Raw genomic sequence first — 22,724 nt, 5'->3', positions numbered from 1 at the left:
ATAAATAGACTTCTCGGCTTATCAACCAATTGTGAAATGTTTAATTTTGAGATGATATAGGTTAATGCCTTAAAACCATGTATAATTTTAGAACAAAATATTGACATTCCTCGTTGAGATACTTTATAGAATTATTTCCTATTGTTAACTAAAGGAATTATGTTTTCAGCTTGATTGACAAACCTTGGAAGAACGATTTACGGAGGCATTTAAAGTCTTTGTTTGTTGTGAAATTCAATATTAGCAACCACTCTTATTTTCCTTTTCGATAACTATATAGCTATTTAAATTTCCAATAATTGGAGTAAATGTTTCCCTTAAGATTTAATCATGATATATCATACATGTTTTAATTATATATGAATAAGGTTGTTAAAAAATAATTTGACTAATCCTAAGATTGCCCTATAGTGATCTGTCTGTCCCTCCGTCTGTCCGTCCGTCCGTAACAAATTGTGTCCGCTCTATATCTAGAGAACCGTTACGATTTCATACTTCATACTTGACATGTATATTAACCAACACCAGAGGGTGTGTCATAATGTTTGTACAACTTCCTAGGTCAAAGGTCAAGGTCAAAAACTTTGGTTTCAGTTGACAACCCCCATGTCCTATGGTAAAAATCGTGTCCGCTCTATATCTTAAGAACCTTTATGATTTCAAAGTTTATACTTGACATGTATATTAACCAACACCAGAGGGTGTGTCATAATGTATGTACAACTTCCTAGGTCAAAGGTCAAGGTCAAAAACTTTGGTTTCAGATGACAAACCCATGTCCTATGGTAAAGATCATGTCCGCTCTATATCTTGAGAACCGTTATGATTTCAAAATTTATACTTGACATGTATATTAACCAACACTAGAGGGTGTGTCATAATGTATGTACAACTTCCTCGGTCAAAGGTCAAGGTCAAAAACTTTGGTTTCAGATGACAACCCCATGTCCTATTGTAAAGATACAAAGTTTTTACCACACGTTATTCACAGCGGGGCCCACAGAGATGGCTCTCATCTCAATGATGTTTAGTTTCGACTGAATTTGAAACAAAAAATTGCAATACATGTACATCTAGGAAAAAAATCATTGAATTGTAGCTATTCCCTTTTATGGAATTATAGGAATTACTATTGATTACCTGATAAAAAATAAACAAGCTGTCTTTGTAAATACATGTAATATAACTGTAAAAAGGCTCTAAAGGTTACTAGGGTCATAAGCACATCACAAATGATATTCCTCATTGAAATGACCAGACTAGTTCCATCCTATTCATTTGCCAGTCATAAGTAAACAAAATTTTGAAACATTGAAAAGTTTTGTATTTATCAATTTTATTCTTTTAAAGTTATCTTGTGACTGAACAACACTAATACTTAAATCACGCCCATTCATAATAAATATTTGGTTCGGTCACTCATTGAATATTATATTATTGGTCAGTTATATGGTCCTCGGAGTTCAGTATTTTTGTGATTTTACTTTTTATTCTATAAATGCACTTCAGTAAGAACTTGTAAAATATATCATCCCCAAACAATGAAGTTACTGAAGAGTATGGTTGTATGACCAAAAATGTAAGCCTTGTAGGCACACTAGCTGTTGCCAATCCAATTTTCAACAAACATAATGTAACCGTTCTTCATGAAAAGAAGATGAAAATTATTTATTTTTTCACAAGTCAAAGGTCAAGCTCTCGACACTTTTTTGGAAAACAGGTATTCAGATTTTGCAGGATTTTGTGACCATTCTTATCTTTGTTTCAATAATCAATTGAGATATCATCATGGAAAAACAGTCATTCAAATTGTGTGTGATTATGACTTTATACTCAGCTATGTGTTGCCCTTGTTTCCCAATTCTTGTTTGCACCACATACATATATGTATGACATTAGCAACAGCAACCCATCCCTCAATTTGACTCAAGAAAAGAAAAATATACAAAAAACAAAAAACATCACATATATATATTTAGCAATTTGTTTCTGCTATATCTCACTGTTCTTTACCTCTCAGGCTCTTCATGTGTCAGAATTGCTTTTTTATTTGTCAATTTTAAAGCAGAAATTTTATTTCATGATTTTCTAGAAAAAATAATTGATAAGTGTCAAGGTCCTTATACCTGTATAAAAATTAAAAATTCCACACTGTATATGGTTTATTTTCCCATTGATATTTACTAATAATTTGGCAATCTGCCACTCACCTAATAAAAAAATCATAATGTATCGATATAGTTAACCCATTACGCAAATTTCTCTTAATTTAATAAACCTTGACGAATCTATTGATGAATGGTGGTGAACAGCGCATTTATATAATTTAGTTCTTAACAATTTCGGTTTAATTACATTAGTCTTTTACCACCAGTAATTTGGAAAAAAAATCAATTTTACTTTATTATCGATACACCTGGATTCTTACCACTTAAGTTGACTAATTGAAGTGTTTTGTTGGAGAAATGAAGTGGAACTCTTGCTTCTTCTGTTACAATAATTATACATTTACTAGACGATCAATTTCCGTTGGATCTTAACACATATTTGCATTTGACTAAATGAGAATGTAATCATGTAAATGTAATGTTGCCTAGAAATATCTGAATGAAAATAAAACTACGTAATTTTGCATAGAAATTTGTCACTTGAAGTTGATAGTGAATAACATCAGATAATTCTATTTATCCTGCAATCAGCTACTGTAAATTCAGAAATTATTGCGAGGTTTTTATTAATGGGAATTACGCGACTACTTGAGTATCACAATAATAAAAACTCGCATTCTGATATCTGATGCATATATCTGTATGTAGCTTTTCCAAAATTCGCAATAGTTAAACTCGCATTTTTGTTAATTTTTCAAAAATCGCAATAATATAAATGCACACAATAATTTCTGAATTTACAGTAACTATTGTACAAATAACAGGTACACAAATAAATTTTTGCTTTATTTGTACTTGTACATATAAAGTCTCCTGTTACCCCACTTCCATGTTGAGCAAGCTGTAATGTGAATATTTCTTTTTGTGTACCAGTTCATGTCCTCTTCGCGGTCCGCATTTAACTATGTCGATTTCTTTAAAAAATTAGAAACAATGATTTATATTTTAGCAACCAAAGTTTCAAGTTTTGGGTGTAAATTTCAGGATAAAAACAATATATGTACATTGTCGGCAAATATAAAATTTATTTGTACTCGCTACGAAACAGGAGAAAAGCTCGGCAAGCCTCGCTTTTCGTCCTGCCGACAATGTGCATATATTGTATATATATATAATGGTTATTTCAGTCTTTGAAATCTTATGGAATACTTGCATATTATCTCATCATGGCTTTATGTAAAGAATTTGTTTTCATTAAAATTGGGTTTTTGGTCTTGTTGGAAGATCTTTGATAGTATCCGTTAAATTTGTTCACAATTATTTTTTACTTGGCATGATTTAGAGATTGTCATATTGTTGAAGATTGCATGTTGACCCTTCTCAATAAAAAGTTTGGTAAGAAGATAGATGAAATTGTGCTTAAACAATGTAAAAAATCTGTGAAAAAATGTACTTGTCATTTATGAGCTATCTAACGTTACAAGCCTGTCTGTACCTTACACTTTTAGCTCCCACAGATTTCCTTAATCATTTCTTGTAATACTTTAATTTTTCATGATAATATATAATATGTGTAGAATTAAAAACATTTGGTTTCCGAGTTACCTCCCATTTGTTAATCTACATTAGGTACTGTTCCACTAATTATAAGATCAGAAGTTAACAACTCCTTCATGGTTTCATGGTATTAGCCTGTCCCTTATTGTTGTCATGACGATTATGTATACTTAAGAAAGATTAGATCTTTTCTAAGTAAACGACTTATTAATTATTAACAATTAACATGGGTTTGACTCCTAAGGCCATATCATAAAAAATTCATTCAATAGATTTATGTGCTATCTCGTGTCTGATGGCGAGTTTAGAATTAATTGTTCGGATATTCTCTCAAGTATTTCTAATGTATTATTCAGTATTGTTTTGTGTCAGAATGCCATCTTATGTTAAATATTATTGTTGAACGACATCCTTGTTGACTTCATGAGGCTGATTGCTTTGGCAACATTGTTTGTTTAAACTCATTCATTCAGTTGTCATTCTGTTTCTTTATTTGGAATATTCCAGAGAATTTGTAATTTTGCATGTTATTTTGTTGGGATTAATGATTTAGACTACAAAAGCCAGGTACAAATATATTTTTTAGGATTAATTTCGTTAATTTGAAAGTCTTAGAGTTTGACATTTCTACTCATTCAGCATAAGTATTTAGTCATTTTAATATATTATGTTATTTTATAAAGTATAACATTTTGTTATTTAAATATGAAAAGTAGAAAAGTTTGTCTGTCTGATTTAAGTGAAATTTGAATTTGAAAGTAAAATACTTCAGTAGTTGCATGTCTATCTGGGTGAAAATTTTATTTATTTCATTTCCTTTTCAAAGTGTATCATTACTTTTAAATTACTGTCAAAATAACAAAGCATGAGAAGACATGCTTTTTAGAATTTTTTGTGCAGGAATAATAAGTTTGAACTTGTATTATGTAATTTCTGCATTTATGTAACTTTTCAACTTTCAAACATTTGATATTTCAATGTAAAATCTGAAAAATAATTGGCATGTAATAACATTGAAGGTGATTTCTTGTTTAATACATACTATGTAAAATGTATTTCGTGAAAATTGACAAAATAATTACATTATATTTATTTTCAAGGATTGGGTTAGAACCAGCCAATAATGTTTCAATTTTATGATTAAATGATTAGGTTAAGAAAGTTTGATACAATTAATAAAATAAGTTGAAATAAAAACACACCTGCTTGGGATAACTTTTATAAAAAGTCTTTAGAGATATTTTTTTCTTTGGACTAGATTATTCTGGGAGTCTGAAGTAGAAAACGTATGAATGAACAAATTCACTTTAATACACCATTTAACCTAAAGGTCCTGAAATGACATAACAATCTATAAGTTATTATCCCTCCACCCCCATCCCAGCAAATAAAAGTTCATGAACATTTCAGTATAAGTTATGATAGATTTTAGTTGTAATATTTCTTATGAAAAGAGCCCATAAAGGTATTCTAACAATTTATGAACATGTTGGCTTAGCTCTATTATTAGTCCCAAAATGTCCATGTAGAATATAAAGTCTTTACTACCTATAGCTACTGATTAAAATTTTTCAAAGAATATTAGGCATAAAAAAAGTTTTTGTTTTGCTGTTGTTGTTTTTTGTTTTTTTTTTAAATTTTGTCTTCTAGAATTTAAAATTGCATACCAGACATCAGACAATTCTGTCTTTCCTGCCTACATTGTAAAACTAGACTCATATTTTTTGGGTCAGTGACTGATGTAAGTTTATATCCCTTTTTCCCCCAAAACTATGGTCAGTATATCCCTTTTTTCCCCAAAACTATGGTCAGTATATCCCTTTTTGCCAAATTGCTGAATAACAGGGTTTTTTTTATTGATGGAAAAAAGATTTATATTGATGAGAAAAAGAAAAGAAAATGAAATCTGAAAAACTCAATGTCATGATTATTAATAACACATAATTATCCGTATCCCAGTAAACTGCAATATTTATAATCTTTTTAAACCACTTCAATGAATTGAATTGTTTGTTGTTCCACTTATGAAGTATATCTCACTGTCTGTGTGTAAATTGTAAAACAAACAGAACTTAAAAATACTCTTCAGCAGAAGACGAACTTATTATGAGAACTGTATTTTGGGTTGAGACTATAAGATAAATTCAGATTTATAGTTATTATTAGGACTTTCTATTTGACAATTTACCGCCCACAACTTTTTTATTGTATGTTACATGTATAGGTGATACGGTAAATCATATTGGCCCAAAATAGTAACCTCTTTCTTATTCAAAAAATTAATGAACACTCCTGAATTAACCCAAAGTTACTATTTCTTCATTAATGTAAAAATAATAATATAATTGTTATTGTCCAAATTGCCTGTATAATTTTAACGATCTGTATTATGAAACAGGAAATCAAAATTCCAAATTTAGATCCATTTAAATATTTAAATGAGCACTCCCTCTTTTCAATTTCTAAGCACCTAAAGAAGTTATAAGGTTTTATTTGTTTCTTCAAAATATTTTGTTTCATAACTTGGGTACAATCTAAATAAATCTCATGTGCTACTTAAAATAGATTGAGTTATCTCCCATGCAGTAATAAAATGACAAATAATAGAGATTACTACCAAAGTCTTACTTTAAGATTCTTAGATCTTTAAATATTGTGTAATGAATTTAAAAATATATTAAGTGCAAAAAAAAATGGCATATGAAAAGAAATGTTGCACAAAAAAATCTGAAATATTATATGATACTATATAGACAACTAATCACCTGTTATGACCTTCTAAATTTAATTGAAATGATTGTGAACCATTGTAAAATTGGCAGATATTTTGTTTTCATTTAAGTGCAGGTTATATATTTTATCTGTAAACAATTTAATTTTGAGCCTTTCAGATCAAATTTTATTAATGACAAGCTGATTAAAAGATTTATTTATTTTGGAATTTCTTATTTATCCACCTTGTATAATGTTAGTCATTGATTTGGATAAACATTTTAGTATATCTTGCCAGAGTTTTGAATTAGTTAGGATTATGTTTGTCTCTTTATTTTGCTAAAACCATTATGAAAGCATAAGAAAAGATGAATTTATACAGTACACTTTTAACAAAGTCAAGGTCGAAGATTTTAATATTTTAAATCTAACATCTTGATTGTCATTAAACACAGAAAAAACTGTCCCAGGTTAGGGGGAGGGTTTGGCGCCAACAAACTAGTTTAACATTCTGTATGTGTCAGTCCCAAGTCAGGAGCCTGTAATTCAGTGGTTGTCGTTTGTTGCTTTGTAACATATTTGTTTTTCGTTCATTATTTTGTACATAAATTAGGCCTTAGTTTTCTCGTTTGAATTTTTTACATTTGTCATATCGGGGCCTTTTATAGCTGACTATGTGGTATGGGCTTTGTGACCTATAGTTGTTAATTTCTGTCATTTGGTCTCTTGTAGAGAGTTGTCTCATTGGCAATCTTACCACATCTTCTTATTGTTATATTATGTATTATTATCATAAATATTCAAAACGTGAGAAAAAAAAAAGAGAAGAAAACTATTTTGTTCTTCCATTTTGCCTGAAGAGCTGTATAAGCACAGACAGTTATCTCGTTAACATGTCCATTCATCTATGGTATAATGCTGTTTACAAATGAGTAATCAGTATTTGCTAAGGCTAAAAAATTCCAAAAGATAGATATTCTGAGTAAAATTCACCTTTTAAACTCTTTTATCTGGAGATTGAAAATTTTAAAGAAGATTTGCTGTGGTGCAAATGATATAATATTCTTTCTATCGGTAATTTAACTGTCAATGATTACAGATACATATACTGATAATACTTTATGGTAACTAACATTTTTCTGTCACCCTAGCAGTCTTTTTATGTTTTGTTTGACAAGTAATTACGGGGGACACCAACCATTTCATAAACTGTGATTGATCTGGTCTCAAGGATATACTGTGTCTGTGTTTGATTAGATCAACGATCATCAATACATGATTTAAATATCTATAACTATGACCTAAAGTTTTAAAACGGTGGTCAAATATGTACTCTATATATCGTTATTGACATGTAACAACAATCAAATATTGACTGTTTATGAACTGAACAGTATAGGTAGTTGGTAAGGGAGTTATAATGTTCAGTCACTTGAGGTCAGGTGACACAGTTTTGGAAGTAAAAACTGTCTTGGGTTATAGTACTTTGAACAAAACAAATGTATTGATATCATCTATGGTAACACTAGAAAAAATCAAAAATGTTGAATTTTACTGATATGAGAAGTCAGATGCCTTTAAAATTATTCAAGTTTAGGAAATCAGAAATGACCAAAGTTATATTTTACTGTATAACAAGGGATTTTGTTTTTAACTTTTTCCTTGATTATGATAAACTTGAAAAAATATCTTCTCAGACACATAGATTTAATCTTTAAAGGAAGATCAAAATTGAGCGGAAAAAATATAAGACAAATAAAATCTAGGGATCTCTTTTGGCTCTAATAATGGTTTGAACTAAAAAAAAGTAACTTTACAATAAGTTTTGTTCTTAGATGGGCATTAGCTACGAGATATAAAAAATATCAAAATATCATTTTTTTTATCCATCATTAGTAAAAGTGAATAGTGAAAATTAATTCGCTTTAAGCAGCTAGTTTGCTTCAATTTTGTCAAAATAAGCAAAGAAACATTGCAGATGAATTATTCACTTGCAAGAGACTCTGTTGCCTCACATTCTAGTATGGCATTAAATAACCTCAGAAAAACATAATATAAAATATTCAAAAGATTGAAATATCCTCAAGGAAATATCCCAAAGATCAGAAACACAGCTATTACATGTAAAAACAAGGTCAATTTGTCACAGTGTTTATAAATTTTTAACTGATTTTATAACTAGTAATTTCCCATAAGCATCCATTTTATAGTTGCATAATTTAGCACATTAAATATTCAATTTTTCATTCTGTATAGAGCAATTAATTGACAATAAATGCATAATATATTATGTTCAAATTATGTTATATAATGAAGATTTTTTCTGATCAATTGTTTTTTCATGCACGGTTTTCTCTGTCAGATGACATATCGTTGATGTGATTATATTGACTTCATCATGGAAAATTTGTTCCAAACTTTTCTAGTTACAACCTTTACTTTCGTTACTTTATATTTAACTGTTGCCAGCGTATGAACACAAATTGAACTTATAATTGTAATTATTATAATTATGCCATGGGAATTCTGTTGCTTTTTTTATACCCCAGCCGCTAGGCGCAGGGGCATTAAGGTTTATCCTTGTACCTCTAAAAACCTAGTGGGGTCATAGAATTTTTAATTACCAAATAATAAAGCATGTATGAAGAAAAAAAGCAAGGTTTATCTTTGGAAACTCAATGAATCAATGCCAATGATAATATTGTTTGAGTGTATAGATTTAAAAAAAATTACCCAGATAACGTACTGATTTTAATATTGACCTAAATGTCAACCGCATGGTGTGTAATCAGAATTTTAATGCCATTGTTAATAATATTAATTATGTTTTGAATTTGAATTGTTTTAGATTTTATCACATATGTACTAGATATATTTTAAGTACCAAGTAGATGTTTCCATTGAAATATAGAAAAATATTAATCTTTATTGTTCTTTTTAATAACAGAAAGTTTGTTTTCATTTGAATGATTGATATTTTATCATCAATCTTTATTTTGACAAATTAATCCATGATTATGAGACCACAACTAATTAACTCCCACAAAACCCCTCATTTAAACCTCCAACACAAAAGAGTTCATCACCATTGATGGTTTAATTGTAAATCTATTTAAGTACTCATAGGACTTGCATAAACTTGTTAATATAGGTATATATCTCACCTATTATACCTAAATCCCACTGTATAGAAGTATTGACTGGAGACCGTTACTATACATTTAAAATTCTAATCTCACATAGTATTTATTTTTGGATTTATTTAAATTTTCCGTTTTCACATTTCCTGTTGTTTTTGGGATATTAGAACACTTGTTGATTTTTTTATTGGATTTTCTCTGCACTTCAGAATTTTGACAACTATATTGTACACCAACTTAAGGATCTACAGGACCTACGCACACGTAACTTTGAAGGAATTTTAGGTAAATCTGTGGAAATATTTTATCTATAAGTGCCAATATATATAACAGTAATGTTTCAATCAAGTCAATATATTATTATTTACCTATATATATTTTTGAAATATGAAATGAATGGTTACTATTAATTCTTAAATTCTGTTAAATGGTTTCAACCAATGCCCTTGAATTTATTAATATATATATATATAAGTGTATTTACATATGAACTTCATTCAAATTTATCTAAAATATTTCTGATAATTTGCCTTATGTTCAATTTTTTCCCCCTTTAAACTTTATGGAACACATACATAGTTTTTATTGGTACCCAAATAAAGTATTTTTCACAGAACTTTTAATTTTATATTGTTGTTTATTTTTGGCATGGTTAGAGCAGAGCATATAACATTTATCGTAGACAAATTATATATAATTATTGAATGGCTGATGGCTTTCAGGAAAAGAGGGCTTATGCTTATTTTAATATTGTAATTCTTGTGTAGTACCAGTCAGTAGGACATTTTCACTTTTAATTTTAAATTAGTTGTTACAGTATTAGAGACTGTTCTGTTCAGGGAAAGGAACCCAACACATCTTCTTTAGATTTTTACCAACTCAATTAAAATCAACTAAACACATTTCAATTGAACTCAACACATCTATCTTATTAAGATTTTTACCAATTCAAATCTGGGAACAGTATATCTAACAATATACATGTTCCTGTTCAAATCAAACTAAACACATTTCAATTGAACCCAACACAAATATACCTCAATTCTCATCCAACATTTTTGAAAGTTTTCAAAGCAGTAGGCAGATATTTCACTTTTAATTTTTTCTGGTATAGAACTAACGAAAGTGTTCAAAGGTTCTCTGGGTAATAAGAACCTCTAACATAGAATAAAAATTGATAGTGGGGATCATGGGAGGGGCAATTGGATGAACACTTTTTGGATATTCCTTGCTATCAATTAAGCCTGAATATCACCTAGACTTTCAACATGATATAATATTGCAAATAGCCTTGATGTCCCTGGTTGTTAAATGGTCTATGGTCTAGATAGTTTTACAATATCCACTTTTTATACATATCACCCAAGGCTGTTTAATCTCAATCTAGTCATTTCCACAAATAGCAAGATATACTATATCTACTGCTGTGTAATAGTTTTTCAGTACACTCAGTGGGGAATCATTACTATTATGAATAGGAATACGAGGAAATGTTTGGTACACAAAAAAGACAGCAAAGCCATCAATAGATAAAAACAGAAAAGACATAAACTGGTCAACATTCTGTCTTCAACAATTGAGGATGAAAAACATTTTCTTTTGTATTGCAGGAAAAACGCTTCCATTAGACAAGTTTTTATTGAAAAGTTAACAAAGGCTAAAAGTATAGAAAATTTTAATAGCCTCAATGAAAATGAAAAAATGATAAATATTCTTTGCCCATCAACACAAAAACAGGTAGAAAGCATAGGTTCCTTTATTAAAAAGTAATTGGCACTAAGGATAGGGGACTCATAATTGAATTTTGAACTATTTTCATTAGTTTGTTTAATATGATTATACATGCTTTTTTCTTGTCATTATGTTAATGTTGTTTTTGTCACAAATCGTATAAGTTGGTTTATATGGCAATAAAAGTTTGATTTGATTTGAAAAAGTAATAGACAGATGTCTATACCATATAAAACATAAAAAGGATAGCAGGAATCTCAAAAAATATTGGATAGCATGTTCAGTTAACTAAATGATCTAATTCTTCAGAACTTTGGTTCTATGTAGAACTCTGCATACAGAGTTTTGATTTAAAATATATTACATGCAGTTGATTTCAAAAGGCTTGTGAAATAAGCTCCCTTTTTTACATGGTGCTCATCACAGGAGCAAAGTGAAGAACATAAAACAAAAATTCATCATATTAAATTCTACTATGTGTCAGTGAAATAACATGAGATCCAGCAAAAACACTAATTTTTTCTATTTGTTTTCTCAATAAAACAAAATGTTGCCTGTAATTTCTTTTCCTTGAGATCGAGAATAAAAATTAGATAAGAATCTAGGTGATATAGATTTTGCTTTTTACCCTTTCCTGGAATAAATACATATTACATATTTCCTGCATATTAGAGAAGTCACTTGTATATATCTGATTATTTTATGTCCTTTTTTTTGTGGGTTGATAATTTTACATCAGTATCACTGACTATCAGAAATTAGATTACTTGTGAACCACTGATAGTATAGGCAAGGATTTGTATAGTAAGACTATAGTATACAAATCCTTGGTATAGGCAATGTTCATAATTTACCGATAGTATAATAACATTTAGCATGATATTATATATTTTAACATATTTCTTTTTCTAGACAGGTTTTAGGGTCATATATGTTAGTTATATATCAACCTTACCACACGATCATTGGGCCTTTAGTCAGTTAACAAAGCCCGTTCTTAGCTCACCTTTAATTAGTATAGTAGCTTATCTGTCTTATCCGTGTTTATTATCTTTCTACAATTGGATGTGTATTGTTTTTTTTTGTTTACACCTCATGTTATTTATATTCTTAGGTAACAATTGTTTTGTGTATTAGACATAAAAAAATTTAAATGGTAGAATTGGTCAAGAATGTACAAAATTTAAAGTTAAATTTCAGATGTAATTGGATAACTCTTTGATGTGTAAATGAATACCGCACTGAGATAAGTCAGAAAGTATCAACGAGTGAAATAAATAGGACTGTATATTTAAAAATGGAAAACTATTTGGTTAATGGTATCCTTTTTACCCATCGGTGCATTTACTTCGTCACTTAGCTTATTCAAAATCTAATCAAAGTTTTGAAAGCTTTAAAAATCAATCACTGTGTGTTATTTATAGTTTTTACACAGACATTGCATCTGTTTTGCTTTACGGAGAATGTTTGAGCTGCTTCTTTCTCGACTTAATATTTCTTGTGTTTTTTATTGTGCTCCATTTATTATCTTTTATTCATAAGTACTGATTTCCTTAATTTGAGACTGCACCCTTTAAGAGAGTATTGTATATGGCACTCACATAAATAAAAGAAACATATTTTTTATTTTACCATAATGAATATATATCAAGCTAAATGACAAAGCATCAGCAAATATTTAACAACAAAAAAAAAGAAATTTAGCTGGTACCATGGAAATATATGCATCCTAAAATACAAATACTTATATGTTGTTTTGTGTTAAATCTTGATAAAAATGAGAAAACTAATCCTTATGAAATTGGACTATTGTTTAACAATACCTACAGATCAATATAGCCAATCATATAAGCAGGAGATAAGATTCATGGACTGTTGATTAAATCCATTTCAACTCTCTTACCCTGTTATTTGCAAAATGAATGAAAAACAATTGGAAATCTATAAGTTATCCAGAGTTTATCAAATCCTTCTGAATTAGTCTCCAGATAGCCTCAACTGAACTTATATAGGATTTCATGAATTTAGATTAAGATCTTGGAATCTGAGTATTAGAATTTTAGAAACAATTAAGAGATGAACAAAACTTATTATTTATTCATAAATAGGTGTAATGCTTGACTTTGACTATTGGTTTAGTGAATTTAAAGTCAAATGAAGTTCTCTATAAGTATACATATGAATGTACCATATATTTTTATATGTATTTACATCACCTTCAACAGCTGAGAACAGTGCAATTTTGAAACTTAAAATATATATATATACATTGATGCATATACTTGTGTTTTACTTGTAACTAAGGTACTCTCAAGGCCAACAAATGTTGAAGCTAAACTATAAATCATTTGGTGCACAAAAACACAAAAATACCTGAACAAAATTGTCAAACAGTTACATTTGTATACCTATATAGTGTTGATTTAAAGCATCATCATTTACAAGACTGAAATCATTTTTTAATGGAAAATAAAACAAATAATTTTCAACTTTGATACAAAATGTGATTTTTTTTTTTCGCATATTCATTGTGAAATTAAATGGTGTCCCTCTGGCATAAAGATAATATACTAGTTATAAACTTTTAAAACTAAATGTTCAAATATTATTTCTCATTTCAGCATCACCAAGAAATTTAGGACAAGCCCCTGCCCAGCCCCTTATCTGGCAGGATTTTAGGTTCAAAGGTTATCCTGACAAATCTTTCCAGGCCCCTAAAGTCCCGAAGTATAAGCGTCTGTCAATAGACTTAATGAATACAGAACGGGACGACCAGTATTTTGGCAAAACCACACATTTTGATACAGGTAAGAATTATATATATATTTGTATGTATGAATAGGCAAAAAGTTACAAGGCTGAAAAACCATTATAAAGTTGAAAAAATAGGATTCTCCATATTTTATGATATATATATTCAGCAAAATTATCATAGTTTAAATATTTTGATTCAGTTGCTATTTTCCTAGTGTAGACTTGTTTGGAGTGCTGTCTATGTCATAAGTATAAGTAATACCCATAACTTTTCTCTTATTTTTTTTTTTTAATATCTCTTAATTTGATAGACTGTAGCTATTTTTGTATTATATGGCTGTTATACCACCCAGGCAATAGCTAAATCATTAAAACAACAGCCCTCATTCCAAAATGGATATTTCTCATTTTTTCTTTCATGTCTATCACATTTCTGATACTTTCTACCTCATTTTTCTGTCCTTCTACCTGAAAGTTACCTTTTCTTTTAATATTGATATAAAGCTAGTGGATTTGATAGACAGTCGTAAAATTGTCATAAATTTGGGTCAATCTTAAAGCTAGCTATTTTAGAAGCAATTGTCTTGAAATAAATTCTGCTGTTTGGTCGGGTTTCTCTTTGACACATTCCCCATTTCCATTCTCAATTTTATCCTTATAAAAAATTTTAAAATACTATCTTGTTAACAGCAAGAACACCCTGCAAATCTACTTTGTCATAACCAGATATAAATGAATGTATTTTGACCTCCTCAAACTTAATTATTGATATAGCTCACACTTGCATACAATGTAAACTTAGAAAATACATATATTCAATAACTTTGCTATGGAGATGCCTGGTGTCATGCAAGTATGTCCTTTAGTGTGCACATACTCGGATTAAATAAATATTTAACATTCTACCGTAATTTGATTTAAACTAGAATTTGAACATGTTCAGGTAATAAAGTATATAATTGGAGGTGGTCTGTGATCAGATCGAAAATAAATTGTACACAATGAAAGATTCAAAAATTGAATATATCGGTAACTGAAGTTCTAATATTCATCATTTTTCATAGGATTTTCTTATTGGAAAAAGATTTAACAGGTATAATACACATTCTATTGATAACGTTTAGCAAGTGCTGTGTTTATAAATGATCCGAATGATTGTATTTATGTTTTTAAAAATTTGCAGAAAGTTTACAGTAAATAAAGGTTTGAAAGCAATGAAGCAAAACATGTTTTATGTTGCATGAGAAAAAAATCAAACCTAGATGTTGTTAGCATTATGTACATGATGTACCCTTGCTACTGCTAGCTAGGGCTAGAAAGATCATTCCACTATATCAAGTGGTCAGATATGTGTTGTTTACTAAGTTTCCATATTTTTGGGCTAAATTTGATCTGATTATCATGAAAAGAAAAGCTCAATAACCCTAAGTTAAGATATCTTGTTTTGTAAAATTTGGACCCATTTTATGTACTTTTATCTGAACTAATCTTAACTGTTCTCCTTGCTGTTTAACACTCAACCCCCTTTTTCCTGCTATAAAGTAAATTAGATTTTAAAAGATATCTTATAAATTACTGCCTGAGATGTCCATGTTTTTTGTCTTAGAAAAGAAAAAAATAATTACAGAAAGGAGAAAAAAATTACCTTCAGGTCATTGCTTAGGTTTATCTGCAGAAGGAAAAATAAGTTCTGACAAATTTCTTAAGGCAGAGGATAGATTTTTTTCTATACACTAACACTAAATTTCTTTGCTGACATCTGTTTATGTTATTTTCAAAAAAAGATAGATATTCTGTTCACCCAAGACAAATCTTAAAAAGAGCTACAGGTATGTCCATAGTGGTAAAGGGAGGAAATTCAAATATACATGTACAAAATGTAGCAAAAATACCACTAGATATATAAATGGTATAGGGAAATGGTTAGACTTTATTGTGTTGGATTAAAGGTTTACTTTATCTAGATATAAAAATCTTCTTAGAATTCACATCTTTAGTGTCAACAGAAACTTTTACTTTCATGGAGGGATTGAATAGGCATCTTTTTCTATTTAATTCCATCAAAACACACTCAATTTTGTTAACTCATACATTTGAGAGACATCTTCATTGTTGTCCACTTCTTGAACAATGGGTGAAAAAAATTACTGTCATACTGAATTATTGTTTGACAAAAAATATTTTCGAATTTACCTCACATTGCCAAAATGGCTGACATAAAATATTTTGATAATTTTATTATCGAAATCAGTAAAGATATTTTGATAAGTGTAAACTGTTCAATATTTTTTAGTTCTCTACCCTCCTTGTTTTTATCTTGATCAGTAGATTAACAAAAGGTCATACCAAGGAATGAATATGAAATAAGTAAAGAAAAGCACTTTACTCTATGCTACCAATTTTACAGCTGCCAAAAAACAGTTACCAGTAATAAACAATATTAGATATTAAATATATAAAAAATACTGTTCAAATCTTACTGAAAGCTAATTTAAAGTAGTACTTAATCTGCTGATATAAAAATCATACTTATACACTCTTAATTTCATCTGATATACTTCTGTAGAGATTTCATACAGCAGATAAGTACTTTGGCATATAAATCATGCCTTCTAATATCAGCAGCTGTACTTCCGATTAGATTTATACAGTTTCACATGAACAAAGCAGAAAAACATGATTTTAAGTAATTCCCAAAGTAAAATAGTACAGAAGTGAAAATGATGTGTTTTAGAGAGTTAAAAATATTATTGTATTGCTGCTGAATACAAAAATGGATATATGAGACCAGTTAGACACAATATTGTTGTTTGGAATGTCACATATCTGTACAAGCACAAATGCACACAATTTTTCTTTGTAATCTTGATTCTTTATGTGTTTTGTCTATATATAGACAGACCATCTCTTCAAGGCACTGGCAAAAAACAATATGGTATGTGCAGTTTTCCTTGCACCAAAATGTATTGTTTGATAGCACTTTTTCTGTTGTATGGGAAATAACAAGCAGAAGAAACTTAAGACATTTATCATTAATTGATATTTAGAATAAAAATTTATGAAAAATGAAAGGTCTGTACCATAACGAAATACAATTTTGTTATAAGTTTTGAATGCAAAATATTATGGTAATAAGTTATTTTAAAAGTGTGAATTTTGAAAGTACTTAAGAATTATACTTTAGAACTTTTTTGAAATACATAAGAAATTTTCCTTCTTGGGTAGCAAAGAAGAACAGAGCTTTAACTTGGAGACCTAATGAATACAAACCACATAATTTACTGAAAAGAAAATCAGGAAAAGTAGCTAAGAGTGATATTGTTTACATAAAGTCTTACAAAGGAGACAAGTCTAAGTTTGAAAGGAGAGCCAGTCCTAAAAAGGCATGGCACTCTTTTAAAGAAAATGTGTCCCCATTTAGCCAGAAATCGTCAGGTTTGTTGGCATGCAAAATAATTAACAGGTTTATTTAAAATCTGTTTGACAGAATTTTTTTATTGATAGCATGGACCTAATTTGTACTCTTTTGGGTTTTTAAATAATTTTGATATAGGTTTTGTTTAATTTTTTTATTAACTTTAACATTTTGTCTTTTTAATGAAATGATATTACAATAGGCATGGATTGTGACACAAGCTTGTGCCTCAGTCATCTTATTTACTACTATGTATCTGTCGCTCTATGTAAATGTCTTTAAAAAGAGATTTCCCCCTGAAACTTCTAATCCACTTATCAAATTAACTTATTTGAAGTGAATTTATATTGCTTTTTTTTTCTCTCATCTCACTTAAAAAATAATCATCTGATTTTGTATTGTTTTAAAAAGATTATATGCAATTGTTACCAGAAGTTTTTGTCTATAGTAACAGATTAAATGAAATTGTTTCAGATAAGACCATTGTCACAATCAAATTTTGAACTGAAAATTTTTATTAACAGATGAGTCAGTCAAATTTTAGTCTTTGGCACAATAAATGTTGAAACAATATTGTTAAAGGATTCAATTTTTTGTGGTTTGAGATCATGAACAAAATCCTTTGCTGAAGCATTTATAAAGTGGGGTATCTACCAATGAGTTGCAACCAAGTAACATAAAAATCTAAAATACATGTACTGTCAGTTTGATGGTTTCAGACTCTTTACATAATAAATCAATGAAAAATAAATAATCCCTTTGCAGTGAAAAGGCAGAGATATGATAAAGGCCATTATTTTTAACCCCAGCACAAAAGATTTATGCAATGAAAACATGAAAATAACAACCTGTGAAAATATCTATGTTTATAGGAAATGAAGATGTTTGTTATTTATAGTTTTAAATTTAAGATACGAAATAGTGGCCTTGTTGCTGTTGTAATACCTAAGCCCTTCTCCATTGTAATTTGGATAACAGTTTTTCTGATAAATGCAAAAAATTTGAAATACGAAGGATCAAAGTACTGTCTTAGATTCTTTATCCGAGAAAGTTACAAGAAGTGTAAATCTTTTCCCCTAAATTGGTCATTTCTGTTTTAATTTCATGAGGAGCTGCTGTATTTAAGTTTTCTGAACAAACTTGGTTTCAACTCAGTCTTATTGATATCAATACCTTTAGATTTTAAATAGACCTTGGTTAAATTCAAATTAAGCAGACCAGTTGCAAGAAAATAAGTTAATATTTGTATGAGTTTGGATCTAATTAATAGTGTTGTATCTAACCATCAAAAACTACATGTATATAGTTTACATTAAAATGAAACAGTACAAAAATTTCAATCTGATGAAAATTAAGTGAAATTCAATACTCTTTGACTTTCAGTAGCAAATTTCTTTTTTTCTTAGTATATTCTTTTTATTTTGTATGAAGATATATTAAAATCTTCTAACATTGCAATATTATTATTTTATCAGCAAGGAAAAATCAATCATCACAACAGAATCCCTTAAAGATATCTCCCCATGTGGATGATAAAACAGAACAGTATCCAATCAGAGACCCTTTAGGTACCTTGACGTAAGTATTTGAAATAAAAAAAAAATTTCACCACGTCTATGTTTTCATTGATGTAGGGGGCCAATTTCATTAAAGTTTTGTTTGTTTCTAATATTTTTTTTATAATTGCCATCATAAGAAATTCACTGAATCAAAATATTCACCGAAGTGTTATTCTCTTAACATAAAATTATATAAATTAACAATGATTTAAATGGACTTTTGGAAACTTTGTTAATGATCACAGGGTTTTTATGATTGCACTGTTTAAATAATGCAATAAAATTTGGTAAATTGGTACTAAAAAATAATTAAAAAATAAATAAAAAAAATATGATCAATTCCACTGCAATTTACATCTTGAAGATTTAATGAAAACATAGAATTAATTGGTGTAAAAAAACATAGTTACCAAACAGAGAGCTTTATTTGAAAACATTCAAAGCTTATTTATAAGTGTTCCAGTATTTCTTCGGACCAATATGATAATCATGGATACAGCTACAGTTTAAATCTTAAAGATTTACAGTAAAAATAGAACAAATTGGTGCAAAAAGCAAATGAAGAGCATTATTTGGAAACATTCTAAGCTTATTTAAGTGTTCCAATATTTCTAGGGACCGTTCTGAAAATCGTAGATACTACATAAGAGATCCCTACGGAGATTTGACGTAAGTTCTGTTGCACTTCCTGCCTTTTATCATCATGCTTTGCTTTTTTATTTAAATTTCACTTGATAGATTGTTTCTATATTCAAATTTGGCTTATTTAATGAAGCTATGTATATATACAAAATTTATTGATTTATAGGAAATGAAAATAATACTGTATAAAAAATAATCCCATAACAAAAATATTTTTTTTTAACGAAAATCAGTTTTAAAGGGCTGTATAGTAATTTAATAGGTATTGTTAACAAATTCATCAATTTTTCAATACCGAAATACTCTGGATGTTGTCAGCAAAATTTTTCAAGTTTAGGTATTGATTTCATATGTAACAATATGTGTTCATATTTCTGTAACAAGTGTATAATTTAGTTTTTTTCTGAGAATAGATAGTTTCCATAGGCAAAAGTGAAATTTATATATTAAACAAAGCAAATATATAATTTTTAGCAAGGAGCATGCTCCTCAGGTTACCATATATGAATGCATGTTCTTTTTAGGTCTAAATTTCAATTTAAGGATGTTCGCTACTCTGTTTCAAAATAACAAGCTTTTTAAAAGACTGTTGTAAATTGATAGTATATAAATAAAGGAACTAAAAAAGCAGAAAAAAATGAAGGGTCCGTGTGCTTGTTTTCGATATATAAACCATTGAAAATTTGGCGGGAAATAATTCTCTCTAGACTTTTCATACATTTAACATTGGCACCCTTTTTCTTTAAAAAATTATGAAAAAAATAACAAGGATTTTATAGCATTTTGAAATATGGCTTTTTAAACTATATGTAATAAAATTATGAAAAGAAAAGTAGGGGTTAGCGGGGAAATTTTTTTAATGGCAGTACATGGATAAAACCAGAGGATTCCGAATATCTGGCAAAAATTCAAAAACAAGAGGAGCGAACATCCTTAATTTCAATCGTATTATATATGTATGTTAACATTTTCCCACCAATATCCCTTGTTCATTTCACATCACTTGAGTCTGTTCAGTTGTCACTTTCATTTTTATTGTTTGTTCATAGAAATTAACAGATTTACAGTAGTTTAATTAATATAGATTCAACATCAGCATATAGTGATATTTACTAGTAATATTTCTCCACTTGAGATGGGAGAAGTTTTTAATTTTAGCTAGACTTTTCTACGACCAACTTCTGTTGGAGTTTTGAGGTTCGCAATGTCATAATTTTAGAACTCTGCCTTCAAAATTTAAATGCACAATCAAGAAATGTGTATTGTATGGTATGCAATAGTACAATAGGTTTATCTGCATCATTGATTCCTTAAGGCAGCTATTTTTAGATAAACTAAAGGTAAACTGACATGTGGAGCATAAATCCATGAGACAGCAACCCTATAAAACTAAAAAACAAAAATCTAAATTATCTCAGTTTGTACATAATATATATTCAATTAATTCTATATTCCATATACTGTTAAAGAGTCCTGAACTGTCGAGACTAACAAGTCTGTCTGTCCATTTATCTTTCCGTCCCCTTATAGTATCAGCAAGTGCTCCTGTACTACTTCACAAAATTTTGAAAAATTCCCACAGAATCTCACTTACATCATGTACTTTCGTACCTCTGATTTCATTTCTTCATCCCTATAATATTTAGGGTTTACCTACTTTGGTATGATATTGACATTGTCATATCCCCACACCACAGTACTCATTTGTATCCCCTTCTCTTCATAAAACCTAAATTAGAATTAGATGGAATTGAAACTTTTTCAGAATCTACACCGTATAATGCAATTGTGCACTTTCTATATTTTGTTTTTATCCCTATTATATTGAAAGTTTCCATTACAGTTCATAGACTTGACTCAAGTGAGAGATGGTCCTAGATCTTCTTTTTACTGAATATGCATATTGGTATTACAGTCAGTTGAATGATACTATCTTTGGCCAAAATGGAAGTAAATTGGATTTGAGAGAATGCTTTAAAGGCCTTGAAATACATACACAGAACTCTATTATTTACTTTGCATGTAATATATCCTTATATTGTCTAAAGAAATGGTTTATAAGTGCGATTTGAATAATAAAAATATATATTCAATTAAAATATTTTAATACTAGTAACTAGGTAAAAGGGTTGTGCTTATTTCCATGGTTATGATTTTGAAATACCGGTACTTAATGTTGTAATGATTTTTTTCTTCTTTATTTTTATGTAAATCGAGTATATAGCATTTTAAAAGGGATTCGATTTTTTTTTTTGTACATTTTTTGCACCATTTTATATTTTTACCTTTTCATAGTTATCATATTTTGTTTGTACATTATATTTAATTTTTGTATCATATACATGTATCATCCTTATTCAGATTTTAATCAATGTTATCATGTAATTTTAGCACCAAATAAAATGTTCTACAAATTAACTGAATTTGAATGTTTGGTTTTTTTTTTATTTGCATTTTAGAAAGAACACAAGACTAATCAAATTTGTTTCAGATATGAATAAAAAGAAATATGAGTGATATCTCAGTGAGATATATGAAAATATTGTGAGACAGCAAACCAACAGTAAAAAAATATATCTCAAGACTCCTGAAGGAGTGAGCTATGTAAAATTATAATTGTTTCTTTTGTTTTCTTTTTTTTTATATATTTTATAAACTGAAACCCCAAATTAAACCTTTCAGAAACAATAACGACACGTTTTCTGATAAAAATCAAATCTATTGTTGACAGAGAAGTTTTGTTTAAGTAGCAATTTTTTCTTCATAATTTTGGCTGAGTTGGACGCAGTCCAAAATCAGCTATAGTATGGTGATATCAGGCGGGCAGGGAAAAGGGTGCCTTATTTGTGTGATCAATTCCTCCTACAGTTTTCAACCGAGATCCCTGAAACTTCAAAGGAAGATTGCACATGTGTTGAAGTTGTAAACCTACTATTATGGTATTGTTTATATATTAGGGAATTGATAGCTTTCAACTTGACAAAATTTTTCGTTTTCCAAAAATAAGACTTTTATTTTCTATTTTCCTGCATAAGGAGGAACTTGATATGGTTATTCCATACAGAGTGGAATAAATTATTGTAAGGTTTCATAACGTAAGGTAAAG

The 22,724-nt window shown here is 28.9% G+C and overlaps 2 protein-coding genes across 32 annotated transcripts in view; one reads left to right on the top strand and one right to left on the bottom strand.

Annotated features, from left to right (window-relative positions):
* LOC127729914 (INO80 complex subunit D-like) overlaps positions 1-22,724 on the bottom strand; it is a 325,825-nt gene that overhangs the window by 23,456 nt on the left and 279,645 nt on the right. The window lies entirely within an intron of this gene.
* The window catches only part of LOC127729918 (uncharacterized), a 91,636-nt gene that overhangs the window by 9,978 nt on the left and 58,934 nt on the right, over positions 1-22,724 (top strand). For 20 of the 30 annotated variants that reach the window (XM_052237874.1, XM_052237879.1, XM_052237864.1 and 17 more), the window contains exons 2-6: positions 9,727-9,802; positions 13,870-14,055; positions 17,228-17,437; positions 18,893-18,995; positions 19,592-19,645. In XM_052237874.1, the coding sequence (XP_052093834.1) occupies positions 9,727-9,802; positions 13,870-14,055; positions 17,228-17,437; positions 18,893-18,995; positions 19,592-19,645 (629 nt within the window). Of the gene's footprint in view, positions 1-9,726; positions 9,803-13,869; positions 14,056-15,786; positions 15,832-17,227; positions 17,438-18,892; positions 18,996-19,591; positions 19,646-22,724 lie in introns of all 30 variants that reach the window. The other 10 variants (XM_052237865.1, XM_052237884.1, XM_052237871.1 and 7 more) reach the window with 6 other exon arrangements.

This window comes from Mytilus californianus, unplaced genomic scaffold (genome assembly GCF_021869535.1).
Source record: "Mytilus californianus isolate M0D057914Y unplaced genomic scaffold, xbMytCali1.0.p SCAF_2, whole genome shotgun sequence".
Lineage (NCBI taxonomy): Eukaryota > Metazoa > Mollusca > Bivalvia > Mytilida > Mytilidae > Mytilus > Mytilus californianus.
The sequence above is the reverse complement of the archived record's forward strand: the minus strand, read 5'-3'. Positions and strand labels throughout refer to the sequence as shown.